At 43.8% G+C, this 16,661-nt stretch overlaps 1 protein-coding gene across 1 annotated transcript; it reads right to left on the minus strand.

Annotated features, from left to right (window-relative positions):
- Positions 1–272: 272 nt before the first annotated feature.
- On the minus strand, positions 273–16,439 carry LOC113129591 (zinc finger protein 271-like). Its single transcript, XM_026305649.2, has 2 exons — positions 16,302–16,439; positions 273–3,666 (listed from the first exon to the last, which is right to left on the minus strand). Exon 2 carries the CDS (start codon positions 3,628–3,630, stop codon positions 1,909–1,911), a length of 1,722 nt encoding a protein of 573 aa, XP_026161434.1. The 5' UTR covers positions 3,631–3,666; positions 16,302–16,439; the 3' UTR covers positions 273–1,908.
- Between the last annotated feature and the right edge of the window lie 222 nt (positions 16,440–16,661).

Below are 16,661 nucleotides of genomic sequence, written 5' to 3' on the forward strand. Positions count from 1 at the left end.
TACACCAGGTCTCAGATTGTGTTACTCTTTATCTGACTTCATCACTAAGTGGAGATCAAAGATATAATTTAAAGTAAATGCAGCAGCACTAAGATTTTATCCATAATCACTGCAGGTGTTGAGCAAAAAACACTGTGTGTCTCTGACTAAGAAAGTAGCACGAATGTATAAATAGTTTATGAACCCAGAAACACCAGGGTTCTAAAACTAATTTTCTATTAGTAAAACTGTGAAGGCAGTTTGTGTTAATAAAGACTCACACACCAGAGAAATATCTTTCTGAGTTTTATTCACACACTTACTGACATCCAGCTACATCAAGTGAGGAAGATCATGTCAGAGTGGAATTTTTACACCATATTTCCCCTTTGAGCATTTCAGTGAATTTCTAATACATCATCCATGACCTGAATAACTATTTAAGACAAACTGACCAATCACCATCGGTTAAAACAAGTGACATAATCCATAATAACATCATCAATTAATACTTCAAATCAGAGCAAGAATTAAAACAACTCATAATAGTAAATAATTATACAATGTAAAGTAAGAATAAAGGTTTAGAAAATATCACATTAACTGTCTGCATGTCACAGCATTCAAAAGTAATAACAGTAAATAAACTAAACTTATTTTCATTAGTAGATTAAAGACATTTATCAAATATTAGTGATAATGAGTCTAAGTTAAAAAATAAGTTTATAAATTGTCTTAAACTTGTAGCGGACCTAAGGCAGGAGTGTGGTCAGTTTTACTGATATTCATTGAACTACTGACTGGTTAGTTGCTAAGTTTGTCATGTGTTTGAAATTATTGTTCCCATTAGAAAAATATTCTTGAAAACTTACACTCTAAATGTAATCTCTCTTCACAGAGACGAGTGAGACTGCCCCATCATAGTCAGGGGACTGTGGACCAATCACCAGCAAGGATGGAGCACTTCCTGGAACAGACACATCGTGTTAAGCACGATGAAGGACTAACCGGATGCATTCCCTGCCCAGTGCAGCAAGACACAAAAAGACACACAGAGACACACACCTAGTTTTGGTAGAGAGAGTGTTTGGAGATTAACAGATTTCCAGATTTGCAGACTCCTCAAGACCCCCCCAGTTTGAGGACAAAGACCCTAAAAAAGAATCTATCGTTATACTGTTACAATGTTTTATTTGTTCCAGTTCTCCCTCTGTTTCCCCCTATGTAAATAACATGTGTCTACCGTGTAAACAGCTGAATAAATTTTAAAAAGGCATCTGTGACTGGCATCATCTATGTTATTTCACACAGTAAATACATCACTGAATCAGGGAACTCTCACTCACACTAGACTGATATCCTGTAGTACTCATTGACTTGTTGATCCGCCATCAAAGGACCTGGTTCTCCAAAATTATGAAGATGGTTTATGATATTCATAATTCATAAACCAGACCTAATAAACACATTCATGTTCAATGCATATATATTTAATTTGACTACATTGTAGAGAGCTTTTCTACACTGAAGTCCACTCAAAGCACTTTTACTCTTTGACCATTCGCCCATCCTCTCACGCACCGATAGAACTACCACCAGGGGCAACTTGGCTTGGGTTTTCTTGCCCAAAGACACTAAAATATGTGGACTAGTGAAGCCAGGGATTGAATCACCAACACTGGTTCATGATTGACCTACTCTACCTCTTAAGCCACAGCCTATATTTGATAGCAATAGAGAAGCAAAGACAAAAGCCAGTCTTAGACCTATCTCCCACAGTTTCCACCAGCAATTAAGAGGTCCCTAACTATCAAAATGCTGGACATTTTCAAGAGTTTTGGTCTTGTCCTGTTTACAGCAGTGTAATGTCTTGGTGGGTCCTTAGGCTTTCTGATATAGACCTCAACCAAAATGGTCAATTTCAACATTTCATCTTGTGTGAATGCGCTGATGGGCTGTTAGAGTACTTGACCTCTTGAAAGCTTTTCCACATTGCACACACCAGAACGGCTTCTGTCCAGAGTGAATACGCTGATGTCTTTTGAGGTGGCCTAACCGTGAGAAGGCTTTTCCACACCGTTCACAACAGTGCGGCTTCTCTCCAGAGTGAATGCGCTGATGTGTTTTCAGGGAGTCTAACCGTGAGAAGGCTTTTCCACATTGCTCACACCAGTACGGCTTCTCTCCAGAGTGAATACGCTTATGGTTTTTTAGGGAGTCTAACACTGTGAAGGCTTTTCCACACTGGTCACACCAGTACGGTTTCTCTCCAGAGTGAATATGCTGATGTCTTTTGAGGGAGCCAAACTGTGAGAAGCCTTTTCCACACTGGTTGCACCAGTATGACTTCTCTCCAGAGTGAATACGTTGATGTCTTTTGAGGTGGCGTAATTGTGAGAAAGCTTTTCCGCATTGGTCACAGCTGTACAGCTTCTCTCCAGAATGAATACGCTTATGGTTTTTGAGGGAGCCTAACACTGTGAAGGCTTTTCCACACTGGTCACACCAATATGGCTTCTCTCCAGAGTGAATGCGCTGATGTGTTTTCAGGTGGCCTAAGTGGGAGAAGGCTTTTCCACACTGGTCGCACCGGTACGGCTTCTCTCCAGAGTGAATACGCTGATGTGCTCTCAGGGAGTCTAACCGTGAGAAGGCTTTCCCACATTGCTCACACCAGTACGGCTTCTCTCCAGAGTGAATGCGCTTATGGTTTTTCAGGGAGCCTAACACTGTGAAGGCTTTTCCACACTGGTCACACCAGTATGGCTTCTCTCCAGAGTGAATACGCTGATGTGTTTTCAGGTGGCCTAAGTGGGAGAAGGCTTTTCCACACCGGTCGCACGAGAACGGCTTCTGTCCAGAGTGACTACGCTGATGTGTTTTGAGGTGGCCTAACTGTGAGAAGGCTTTCCCGCATTGGTCACAGCAGTACGGCTTCTCTCCAGAGTGAATACGCTTATGGTTTTTCAGGGAGCCTAACACTGTGAAGGCTTTTCCACACTGGTCACACCAGTATGGCTTCTCTCCAGAGTGAATACGCTGATGTGTTTTCAGGTGGCCTGAGCGGGAGAAGGCTTTTCCACACTGGTCGCACGAGAACGGCTTCTGTCCAGAGTGAATACGTTGATGGCTTTTGAGGGAGCCTGACTCTGTGAAGGCTTTTCCACACTGGTCACAGCTGTACAGCTTTTCTCCAGAGTGAATACGCTGATGTCTTTTGAGGTGGCCTAACTGTGAGAAGGCTTTTCCGCACTGGTCACACCAGTATGGCTTCTCTCCAGAGTGAATACGCTGATGTATTTTCAGGTGGCCTAAGTGAGAGAAGGCTTTTCCACACTGGTCGCACGAGAACGGCTTCTGTCCAGAGTGAAGGCGCTGATGCCTTTGGAGGGAGCCTGAGTGTGAGAAGGCTTTTCCACACTGGTCACAGCTGTACAGCTTTTCTCCAGAGTGAATACGCTGATGTCTTTTGAGGTGGCCTAACTGTGAGAAGGCTTTTCCACACTGGTCACACCAGTATGGCTTCTCTCCAGAGTGAATACGCTGATGTGTTTTCAGGTGGCCTAAGTGGGAGAAGGCTTTTCCACACTGGTCACAGCTGTATGTTTTCTTAGCAGTGTGAACATGCTGATTAATCTCTAAACTCTGCATTGTTATGAAGGTCTTGGTGACTCCCTTTCTTCTTTTCTATTTGTAAAAAAGAAGAAAAAAGCAAAATGGAGAACATATGAAATGACATGATAGAACAATCTAAAACCATAAATGACATTTACAACATGTCTATGAAACATGAACATCATGAAAACTGTTTCCTTAGAGTGCTATTTCATTCCAAAGTTGTAAGTTGTGTCTCATCCACATATTTTGTCATTTATTTTTAACAGTTTTATTAACATTATTTATATATATTATATAAACAATTACAAATTTTCATTATCTTTAATTTGTAAACAGAGCACACAACTCTCTAAAGTGCAGCACCATATTTAAAGCACTTACTTAATTTTGAAATTAAACACTGTCTCTTAAGTCTAAATTAATTTTTCTCTTATCCAAATGTGGTTTTCAGAAACAGCCACCAAACTGTCTGGTGATGATTACTTTTAACTTAGACCAAGTTTTACGAAAATTGACCAACATAACATTGAGTACGCCAGCTTGGTGACAAAGACACTCTGAGCCTGCGGCTTAAGAGACAAGTCATGGAACTCCGACCGATTCCACTCTGAGGACCAAATGGCCTCCGAAGCAGACTTTCTTGCCCTGGTTGCAGCTAAGTACTCTGTGGTGAACAGCTGATGTCTCAAACTACAAAAACATAGAACTATTTTTTTTTCCCAAATCTTCCTTTAAACTATAGAAGTTAGTACCAAACTTTATTGTCACAAAATGGGACACGTAATTGCTGACTGTGTAGCTATGAGAAAAAAAAAAAGATCACTCCCAACCGACTCAACACCACCATTCACAAGGTGTTTGGTTTGGAGTAGTTCTGCTCACCAGTCTGACTGATGACTTTTTCAAACCCTTCCTTTTTGAAGGAGTAGTGTCATTACCTGGGAAACCAGCAGACAAATGAGTAGTATGTATCCTAAGAGACACGTGGACTTCATTCCATTATAGTAGCACTGTTCCCTTCTCAGACCAATCTGCCCGTGGGGTCAGTTGTATTTTGTGAGGTGTTGAGTTGGACTACACTATGTTATTGTAGATTCTAAACTAGTTAGTAGAACATTTCTTTAACATTACACCCCAGCAGTCTAATAGGGCTCTATACTCCAACATGCCCAAGCCCATTCTCAAAAAAAAAATTATGACAGTGTGTTGGCAGACAGCAATTTTTCAGGCAACAGGATGACAGGTTTTGTGCACACATGCTCAAATGTTTTTTATTGTTTTTGAACACGTTTATTTTTTGAACACTTAAATGGTAAGATGTATTTATCCTACTCAAATAACTGTTGTGTCGGTGAAGGAAATGAGGGAGGACCTTAGTGCAGGACGCAACAAGCTTTTATTCTCCCTGAATCGTCCAGGGCTCAGGCAAACACAAAATAATCTCCGCCGTTAGAGTCCCTAAAGAAAAGGGTTGAAGTCCCCACCGGATCGGCGTATCCAGTGAAAGGTAGAGGTTAGAGGCCTTACCAGGTTAGTCTACTGGTAGAAGTCCTTGGTTTGGCAACCCCCACAGTACTTGACAAAGGCTGTTTTAGCTGGGATGGCTGGATCCAGGGGAATTCAGGACCCCCGAAGTCCTTGCTTGTTTGGGCATTTATCCAAATTGAGTGAAGGTTTGAAATGATATAGTGTTATGATTTTTTTATGTTTTGTTTGTATGTCTGAAACCACACAAGTGTCTTGAACACGAAAAGCCGTCCCTGTTGAGCTGTGGATACCTTGCGGTGTTAACTAAGCAGCTGATCAGGAAGTTGCGAGAGAAGTAGTGTTCAATTGGGTCAGTTGCTCGGGTGTACTCCATACAAACTGACTGGCTTGTGTGGTATAGGGAAAGTTGTTTTGTATTGAGAAAAGGTTTCATTTACAGGAAAAATTCAAGGAGGTAAGTAAAAATGGACGGAGAATTTGATAGGGAAATGAATGATGATGGGTGGGGTCCCGGAACAAAGAGATGGAAACCGGTAAGTGATCAGATTATCCATCTCATGCAAGCGGTGAGTGGAAGAGAAAATCCAAAAAATAGAGACAAAGCTAAAGAAGACATGAGAGTTTTGGTACAAGAAGTGATGAAGGAGAAAGGACTCTCCCCGTCCATGAGAGTGCCGCTGAAAAATACCTTGTGGAAAAAACAAGAGGAGGTTAGAGAAGAAAAGGAAAAATTTGAAATAGATATTCGGGAAGCAGGAATGTTGAACAAGTCCAAGTTAATGAAAAAGGTAAAAGATTTAGAAGAATACAGAACTAAGCTCTATGATGCCTGGGTGTGTTGCACATGTGCAGACTCTTATAATCAGGAACAGAGACCAACGTCAGAGGGAAGAACAGAAGCAAGCCTGCACCTCCTCCACCGCCATATCAGGAAGTGAAAACCCACCGCCCCCCCAGGGCAGCTCTACCCAGTGTTGACAGTTACAGGAGGAAGTTTAGATATAGAGCCTGCAGCAGCTTTAGGAAGACACAGAGTGAGAGAAAGAAAAAGGGACAATGGGGAAGACGCGCAGCCAGAACAAGAGGCATTTGAGGCTAGGAAAATGAGAGAGCTGACAAAAGAAAGGGAAAGAGAAACTAGAGAAGCACAGATGAGATTGGAAAATAACAGAGGTCAGACTATGAGCTCTTTAAAAAAGGAATATAAACGTAAGGTATTGGCCAGGAGAGAACTGCAGGGAAATTGGAAGGAGGAAGAGAGTGAGTGGATAGAACAGGGAAGTTGTATCAGAGAGCGAAGTAATTGGGAAGAAGAGGAGGAGGACGACAGAGAGGTCCTCCATCAGTCAGGCCAGAAACCAGGGCATACTACTCAGAACGTAGATCAGTTACTCTGGGTGGATGAGACACCCCCATGCGAGAAGTACTGCCCAGAGGTAGACATCGCATGAAGCTGAGATCCCAAGATAGTCCCGAAGGACTGGCGAGACCTGGCCCTTCGACACCAGCAGGGAATTTCCCTCTCTTTAGAGGAGATGGAGGTAGAGATAGATATAAACCATTGGCCTTAGGAGATGTTACTAGCCTGGTAGAGCAGATGCCCCCTCCCTCCGAAGGAGGTGGACTGTGGCTTAAGAAGTTGGTTAAACTGACTGCAGGACAGAGGCTTGCTTTGGGAGATTTCAGAGCTGTGGCTAGTAGGTGTTTGGACTTTCAGGGATCTTAACCCTCTGGGGTCTGAGGGGGTTTTGGGGGCCTGGACGAATTTTGACATGTCCTGACATTTGTGCTTTTTTCAGTGTCTTTTAAACATATTAATGTCTAAAGTCTAATAACACTGTAATCAGCACAAAATTGGCTACAATAATATGTGAGCAGCAAGTTTATACATGATTGTGTTTTTGAGAAAAAAGTGTTTATGCATGGTTAGTGCAAAACTACAATTTTTTACTCACTGAAATAAGACCATAAAACACAAACAGAACATTGGTTCACAAGACTTTGGAGACCTGCATGTTGTAGGCTAAAGTGTTTACTTCAGAGTGCTGTGAATGTCATCTTGTTCACACATTCACAGTAAGCAATACAATACAATACACTGATTTAAATTTTCTATTTTCTAATTTTTTGTCCAGAAAGGCCATATGCAAGAGGGTGTGACTGAGGTGGAATAATGATTTACCTGAGAAGACAAAAGACGCACTGAACGACCAGACAAAGACGCGCATAATGAGCCTTTCAGTCAATGTAGATGGGAGGGGATTAGTGCAGCACAATACAAAACAATGAGGAGCCAAACGATCCTCACTTGAGTTAAAATCAGTGTTTTTACTCTGAGGACAAGGTAAACTATTTGTCCCTGTGTGGAATACAAGAAGGACAAGGTAAACTATTTGTCTCTGTGTGGAATACAAGAAGCGCTTCATCACATCCGTGACGGGCCATCATCCAAACGCGCGGTAAATTCTATGATGAAGTTTAACGGTTTTATGTCATTTCTCGGAGGTGTGCACATATTTACCTGGTTCACCTGAGATTATTTACATGTGAACAGTGAACCGTGTACAAGGCGGGACCGCATTACCTGTAATGAGGTGAGACAGGAAAAAACGGACTTCTCCTTACGTTCATACGGATTAAATAAAAAGTGATGATTTGTTTTTGACTTGAATTGTTTCACTCAAAAGAAAACATTTCAAGCTTTCTAGCCATCTAATTCTTATTTTTATGAGCCAAGTATTCGCTGAGATTCTGGTTGTTTTATTTACGCGTCTGTGAAGAGAAATGGCAGAGACAGAAAAGTCCGAGAGCGCACTTCTTTATTTAAAAAAAGCACAACGTTTTGTTGTTATTATGATGGTATACCACTAAAACTAGACCCTTTACAGATTTGAATGATATACTTCTTTTATCTGTACGATCAGAATTGACGGAGTAATTTAAGTTTGTTTCGGCCTTATCAGAAAAAGATGCGTCAAAACGCGCCGGCGCGTGCGTCGACCCCAGAGGGTTAAGGAAGTAGAGGAACAGGCTGGGACAGATCGGGAGTCAGATGAAACTCCGCTGGTTAGGGTGATTACAGAGATAGGTGAAGTCATGCGTGAAAAGTTCCCACTCAGCTGGGGTCCCCAAACTGCCATGGAAATCTGATCAGACCCCCAGAGAGTATTTGGATAATTGTAAGGAAGCCTGGGAGAAAATCACTGGGTGTCACCCAGGGAAGCGAGGGATGCAACAGGAATGGTTCAGACAGGCAGTGATGGAAGGAGTGCCCCCATCTGTTAAAGACGCCATGATGGCTAACCCCGACCTACCGGGAAGTGAGTCTTCCGTTTGGGAAAGGCACCTATTGCATCACCTCCAAAGAGCCAAGGACGATGAGACTAAGGGAGAAAAGGATATGAAAGAATTACAAACACAGCTGCTTAAATTACAATTGGTGGAGGCCAAAAAAAAAGGTAAATGATAACAAGAAAGACGATAAACTAGGAAAACAACTGGTCGCTCAGTCCACTTCAAACCCCGCTGTCCAGGACACGCCCAACCTCTTCCCTATCCCACCGTGGGTAGATCCCCACACCCCACAAGGAGGAGGGTGGAGCCAGAACAGCTGGAGAATATATAAGCCTTACAGGGGAGCTCGGGGAGGGGGAGGATATGGCAGGGGGGGAAGAGTCTACGCTCTGCCCCGGGGAGACGACATTTGCTTTAGGTGCGGTCAGCTGGGACGTTGGTCCAGAGAATGTCCAGCTATGGGAGGCCGCCCTAGACAACCACCAAGGGGCCGTGGACGGCCTTCTAGGGGGAATGCACCCACTCAACAAGCACCAAACGCACCTACTTATTAGGCGTCAAACCCATCCGCCGCACCCCAAGGGCAGTTCCCAATGATGGAAGGGGGGGACTGGAATGACCACCCCTCCCAGTACTGACACAACCCACAGAGAAATCCCAGCAGTAGGGGACAGGCAGACCCCATACTGCAGATGCGGGTAGCACAACAAACGCTGCCATTTCTCGTTGACACAGGTGCCACATATTCCACTCTGACAGGGGTGCCTGACCAAAGTGACATTTCACACCACACTGTTGATGTGGTGGGGTTCTCTGGAGTACCTCAAAGACTGCCTGTTACCAAGCCGCTACCTGTTCAGATCGCCGGCCAGCTGTTAGCCCATGAGTTCGTTGTCTCACCCCAGGTCCTGGTTAATCTAATGGGGAGAGACCTCCTGACTTGTATTCGGGCCTCTATACTCTGTGGGCCGGAGGGCCTGCAAGTCTCTTTCCCAAATGGGGAAAAGGTGGATTGTTCCCCCAGCACCACAACCCTTGGGGGTCAATGGATCATTCAACCACTTCCAGGGCAACATGAAACAACAGACATTTACTGGGGAATACTGGAACCTGAAGCTCCCACCTTCAAGGGCATTATAAGCACATACATGGAGTGGAAACCGTGGATCTCTCTCTTGGAGCCATACACCAACCCCCCTGACCCTGCCCATGTAACGTTGTTCTGTGACAAAAACCCCTGTGATTGGTATCAGGAAGAATTTCTAAATAATTTGGAAGGGCGGTCATGGACAGTGGAGTGCTCTGACCTCTTTGTGGGTCCTGAGGGAGTGGCTGCGGGCGTCAATCTCACTCCTGAGCAGATGATCTGGTATGAGATGGCAGATGAGGCCGCTCCACATATTTTCTTAGCCTTACATCCAGTACACCAAGCTAAAGAATTAGGTCCTATGGTAAAGAGAGCCCTTGCACTCACTGATTGGGCTTCAACCCAATTGCCCGCGGTCCACTTTTCTCCCTCTTCCAAAATGTACAGAATTACTTGTTTGACGACTGATTCGGCCATCCTTGAACATTGTCAGCTGTCAAGAGATCATGGCAGAGACAAAACTGACCATGATGTGGCAGGGCACGTCCTACAACAACTCCCAGACAGTCTCTGGTCCCAGGGCTCCACGGATGTGGGCATCTGTAAGTCCTGCCCTCCCATTTCTTTCGACGTTTCCGCCGAGGGGCCAATATGGCAGGCTCAATATCCCCATAAGCCCCAAGCAGAGGTGGAAATTTCTGAAACTATATATGGCCTCCTGAAATCCAGCATCCTTGAACCATCCACCTCAGTCTGGAACACTCCCATCCTCCCAGTTGAGAAACCTGGAACGGGTAAATATCGTATGGTCCATGATCTTAGGAAAATAAACTTGGTTACAGTCACTCCTACTTTATCTGTTCCTAATCCCTACACTGCACTGACCAATCTTACTCCAGAACAAAGATGGTTCACTTGTATTGACCTAGCAAATGCCTTCATCTGCCTCCCTCTTCATCCAGACTGCAGGGACATTTTTTCATTCACTTTTCAGGGCCAACAGTTGAGGTATACTCGGGTGCCACAGGGCTTCGTCCTCTCACCGGGTCTCTTTAATCAAGTCCTGAAAAATATGTTGGCTGGTTGCCCCTTGCCACCTGGTACTACTGTCATCCAGTATGTGGATGATATCTTGATTGCATCGTGCACTGACACAGACTGCCTTGCAGCAACGCTTTCAGCGCTACAGAGGTTGGCAGAAAAGGGCTTTAAAGTCAGTAAATATAAGCTCCAAGTTGCCAGGAAACAAGTTTCCTTCCTAGGTCGCATGATCTCAACCAAAGGTGCTGGACCCTCACCATCCCATCGGTCCACCATCCTGCATCATCCCAAACCACAAACTGTGAAGGATATGCTGTCCTTCTTAGGTCTAACAGGCTTCAGCAGAAACTATATCCCCAACTACACTCAAGTTACTCAGCCTCTTCACAAACTGGTCAATGATCAAGGCATGAGAAACCTTTGCAGCTAAACTTCAATGGGACACAGCCACAGAGATGGCCTTCATCTCCCTGAAAATGACCCTAGCACAGGCAGCAGACTTAGCTCTCCCTGACTACACAGCACCATTCTTCCAAGATGTTTCTGAAACAGGAGACACTGTAAACGGTGTCTCCTGTTTCAGAAAAAAGGGAGAGGTAGAAAGGTACTTATGTACGTAAGTGTGATGCTTGACAACATGGAAGAGACATCCAGGATGCACACAACATGCAGCTGGTGTAGCAAAGCTCATACAGTGGGTACGGAAAGTATTCAGACCCCTTTAAATTTTTCACTCTTTGTGTCATTGCAGCCATTTGCCAAAATCAAAAAAGTTCATTTTATTTCTCATTAATGTACACTCAGCACCCCATCTTGACAGAAAAAACCAGAAATGTAGAAATTTTTGCAAATTTATTAAAAAAACTGAAATATCACATGGTCATAAGTATTCAGACCCTTTGCAGTGACACTCATATTTAACTCACATGCTGTCCATTTCTTCTGATCCTCCTTGAGATGGTTCTGCTCCTTCATTGGAGTCCAGCTGTGTTTAATTAAACTGATTGGACTTGATTAGGAAAGGCACACACCTGTCTATAGAAGACCTTACAGCTCACAGTGCATGTCAGAGCAAATGAGAATCATGAGGTCAAAGGAACTGCCCAAGGAGCTCAGAGACAGAATTGTGGCACGGCCCAGATCTGGCCAAGGTTACAAAAGAATTTCTGCACTACTCAAGGTTCCTAAGAGCACAGTGGCCTCCATAATCCTCAAATGGAAAAAGACCAGAACTCTTCCTAGACCTGGCCGTCCAGCCAAACTGAGCAATCGTGGGAGAAGAGCCTTAGTGAGAGAGGTAAAGAAGAACCCAAAGATCACTGTGGCTGAGCTCAGAGATGCAGTAGGGAGATGGGAGAAAGTTCCACAAAGTCAACTATCACTGCAGCCCTCCACCAGTCGGTGCTTTATGGCAGAGTGGCCCGACGGAAACCTCTCCTCAGTGCAAGACACATGAAAGCCCGCATAGAGTTTGCCAAGAAACACATGAAGGACTCCCAGACTATGAGAAATAAGATTCTCTGGTCTGATGAGACCAAGATTGAACTTTTTGGCGTTAATTCTAAGCGGTAGGTGTGGAGAAAACCAGGCACTGCTCATCCCCTGTCCAATACAATCCCTACAGTGAAACATGGTGGTGGGAGCATCATGTTGTGGGGGTGTTTTTCAGCTGCAGGGACAGGACGACTGGTTGCAATTGAAGGAAAGATGAATTCGGCCAAGTACAGAGATATCCTGGAAGAAAACCTCTTCCAGAGTGCTCAGGACCTCAGACTGGGTCGAAGGTTCACCTTTCAACAGGACAATGACCCTAAGCACACAGCTAAAATAACAAAGCAGTGGCTTCGGAACAACTCTGTGACCGTTCTTGACTGGCCCAGCCAGCGCCCTGACCTAAACCCAATTGAGCATATCTGGAGAGACCTGAAAATGGCTGTACACCAACTTTCACCATCCAACCTGACAGAACTGGAGAGGATCTGCAAGGAAGAATGGCAGAGGATCCCCAAATCCAGGCGTGAAAAACTTGTTGCATCATTCCCAAGAAGACTCATGGCTGTACTAGCTCAAAAGGGTGCTTCTACTCAATACTGAGCACAGGGTCTGAATACTTATGACCATGTGATATTTCAGTTTTTTTAATAAATTTGCAAAAATTTCTACATTTCTGTTTTTTTCTGTCAAGATGGGGTGCTGAGTGTACATTAATGAGAAATAAAATGAACTTTTTTGATTTTGGCAAATGGCTGCAATGACACAAAGAGTGAAAAATTTAAAGGGGTCTGAATACTTTCCGTACCCACTGTACAAAAAACAGCACACATGGTCATGGGACACACACTACAGGTTCTCACAAATCACAGTGTAGTGGCATATGTAAATTCTCAGGTATTCAGCATGACTTCACTTAGACAGAGAAGGCTGAGCAAAGCATTAGAAGCACCTAATCTCACATTCACACATGAAGGGCTCAATATGGCAGACCACAAGGTTGCAGGGGAGCCACATTGTTGCCAGGATAAAGTCACAATAGATGCTAAAGTGAGATCAGATCTGCAGACTAATGCAATCCCAGGGGCAGAAACATGGTTCACAGATGGGTGTTGTTTTAAGCATGACACCAAAGGACTGCAGACAGGATATGCTGTAGTTAAGTGGACAGGACAAGACTTTGAGATAGTGGAAGAGGGAAAGTTGGAGGATAGGCCCTCAGCACAGAGAGCAGAGACAGTAGCTGTAATAGCAGCACTAAAGTTGGGAGCAGGAAAGAAAGTTAATATCTACACAGACTCCGCATATGCAGTGGGAGCAGCACAGGTAGACTTGGGACAATGGATCAGGACAGGGTTCCTCACCGTGGATCAAAAGCCTATAAAACATGAAGAAGAAATGAAGGAACTGGCGGAGGCATTGAAGTTGCCGTGGGAAGTGGCTATCATAAAGTGCAGAGGACATGATCCCTCGGAAGGTCTCATGGAAAGGTCTCAAGGAAACAGAGTCACTGATGAAGCAGCAAAAAAGGTAGCAGGATACCAGGTCCGACTACAGATGGTTAAGTACTGAATCTGTTCTCATGGAGTTCCTATCACCCATAACTTTGGATCTGATTAAGCAAGCACAAAAGGGGGCCTCTCCCCAAGAGAAATCAGTATGGACACAAAGAGGAGCCACAGACACGGATGGGTTGTGGAGAAGTCCGGATGGCAGGTTGGTCCTGCCCCCAAGACTGAGGAAGAGTGTGCTGGAGGAAGCACATGGGCTTGGGCACGTCGGACACCGCCAAATGGACAGAAATTTGGCTCACTGGTGGCATCCATTCATGACAGATATGACAAAAAATTTTGTGAAAAGTTGTAAGCTATGCACAGAATATAACCCGAAGCCCACAGTGAAGCCTCATATGGGAGCATTTCCCATTCAGGTAAGACCAGGACAAGAGGTGGTGGTTGACTTTACAGATATGGGTGAGAGAGTGCAAGGGTACAGGTACGTATTGGTGATAGTAGATGTCTTTACAGGTTGGCCGGAGGCTTGGCCTACAAAAAGAGAAGACAGCAAAACAGTCATTAAATGTCTCATCAACCATTACATCCCCAGACATGGCTACCCCGAGAAGGTTAGGTCAGATAATGGTACTCATTTTAAAAACAGTGACCTGCAGGAGGTGGAAAAGGCATTGGGGATAAAGCATGCATTCGGTACAGTGTATCACCCACAGTCCCAAGGAAAGGTTGAGAGGATGAATCAAAAATTAAAAACCAAATTAGCTAAAATCTGTGCACAGACCAAATGGAACTGGGTAGATGCACTCCGCATAGCCCTTATGGCAATTCGGAGTTCGCTGAATCAGGCCACAGGGTTCACTCCTTATGAGCTCTTAACAGGAAGACAATTCCCAGGCCCAAACTCAAGTACCAAGTTAGCAAAGCAGGTTGAACAGTCACACAAGTACCAACCATATTTTAATGAACTTAAAGCTTTGGTGTCAGCTTTTGCATTACAAGTGAAGGAGAACCAGGAGGGGGAGAAAGGAGCTGATCCACACATGGTGGAGTGGGTTCTGCTAAAGGTCATCAAACGGAAGTGGACAGAACCCCGGTGGACAGGCCCCTACCAAGTGGTGGAAAGAACATCCCACGCTGTCCGGCAGAATAATCCCTTGGACCAGGCTCTGGCTGGGGTAGTCTACCCCCAGACCAGCAACGTGCCTGATCCGGACGGGTCGGGCTGAAGAACAGAAGAAAGAAACGGAGGAAGCCTGCATCCCAGAAAAGAGACTCTTGAATCGCTTTGCACCCGTTTAATTACCACTGCTGTAGAAGGTAAACAGGATGTTGAACAGATGATGCCCCTCCTCGCCACAGGCACTCTAGAGAAGGAAGAACATAAGTTCTTGCAAGAGTATGATCTCTAGAAGAGATCAAAAGGGGGAATTGTGAGGGGTCAAAGATAAAAGATTGAATTATTGTAATCACTGGTGTAAAGACCATATATGGGAAGTGAAATATTACTGAGCATATACTGGTGTAGAGACCATATATAGCAGGTGAAATATTATTGAGCATACACTGATGTAAAGGCCATATATGGGAACGAGCTGAGCAGCAAGAGTTACAGTTGAGAAGGGCGTAATCAGACTATATAACCAGTGTGTTTCCTTGTTTTCAGTTCTGTGGCTGCATGCATTAGAAATAGTGTTACAGAACTCCAGATATATCTGACTGCATTTGCTCATGTAATCTGTTTTGCTGTGGAAACAATAAAAGTATAGAATCTTCAATAGGCTACTGACAGATCTCTTCAAATAAACCAACTCAGGGGGACAGGTGTAGTTCTTGTCCCAACAATAAGTAGTATATCAGACTAGCAACACTCATCCCTAGTAAACTGGCTGGGTAATGGCTCAGACCTACTTCTAAGCTGTTTTATTCAGGACTGGGTGAAACCAGGAAAACACACATCTGGAAATCTTTATAAACATAAAGACTGGATTTTAGATGCTTCCAGACTTGAACTAAAATTAGAAAGAACATTGTTTTTTTTTCTGCTTATGAGAAATGGGGTCTTTATAGCTCTCTGAAGTAGGATAATGGTACATTTCACAAAAATGCTGCAGTGAAAAGTTTTCATGAGGTATATACTATACAAACAAGCCCGAAATTATCTGACAAATTCTGACTTAAAGTTACTTTTATTCACATGCCACTTTTTGATCAAATGTAAATTAAAAATGAGTAATAATATTTTCCACAATGATGCCTCTTGTACATCGTTGTATTTTCTTCTGGGAGACGCCTGTGTCATTTCTAATCAAGAAAAAATTTGCGGGTTGAATAAAAGTAACTAAGTCAGAATTTGCCAGGGGTATGAATAATTTCACTGGCGACCTGTCCATAGTGTACCTGGACAGAAAGACAGCTGGGATAGGCTCCAGCAGATCCCCGTGACCCTAGTTCAGGAATGAGTGGGTATAGAAAATGGATGGATGGATGAATAATTTCAGGCTTGACTGTATATAGTATAAGACGTCCCATAAAGAAAATAACTTTTTTAATACTCAGGATTGAAATAAAGGTATATTTTAACATAAAGTATTTGTGTATTATTTATTTATACTCTTTAGAAAGAGTAAATACTTTATTTTGTCTGTCTGTCCTGCTGTAAACTCATCTGAAAACAATGATTTGAAAGATAAACTTTAAAGAAAAATATAGAAAACAATTACTCAAATAAACAAACACCTGTCAGACTGGCTTGAGCTCAGTTTTCTATCTATTAAGTCCTGAACACTGACCTGCTGATCGCTGGGACCAAAGGACGAGTCGGGTTCGTTGATCGGGTGTTCTGGTGTGATGAAATCTTGATCCTGGTTGTCCTCCTTTATTCCGTATTTGTATTCGTTAGGTTCGGTACAATCCGAATCCTGATCCTCCTCTTTAAATGCGCCTTTGTTGTGGTCCTGGTCGATAAAACCCGGGTCCTCGTTCTCCTCCTTCATAACAATTATGTAGTAGTTGTGGTCGATCAAATTCGGGTCCTGACTCTCCTCTTTAATTTCATGTTTGTAGTGGTCCTGGTAGACGAAACCTGGGTCCTGGTTCTCCTCTTTAATCTCGGTTTTGTAGTTGTTATCGCTGTTTCCATGCTCTGGTTC

Source organism: Mastacembelus armatus, unplaced genomic scaffold, assembly GCF_900324485.2.
Source record: "Mastacembelus armatus unplaced genomic scaffold, fMasArm1.2, whole genome shotgun sequence".
Taxonomy (NCBI): Eukaryota; Metazoa; Chordata; class Actinopteri; order Synbranchiformes; family Mastacembelidae; genus Mastacembelus; species Mastacembelus armatus.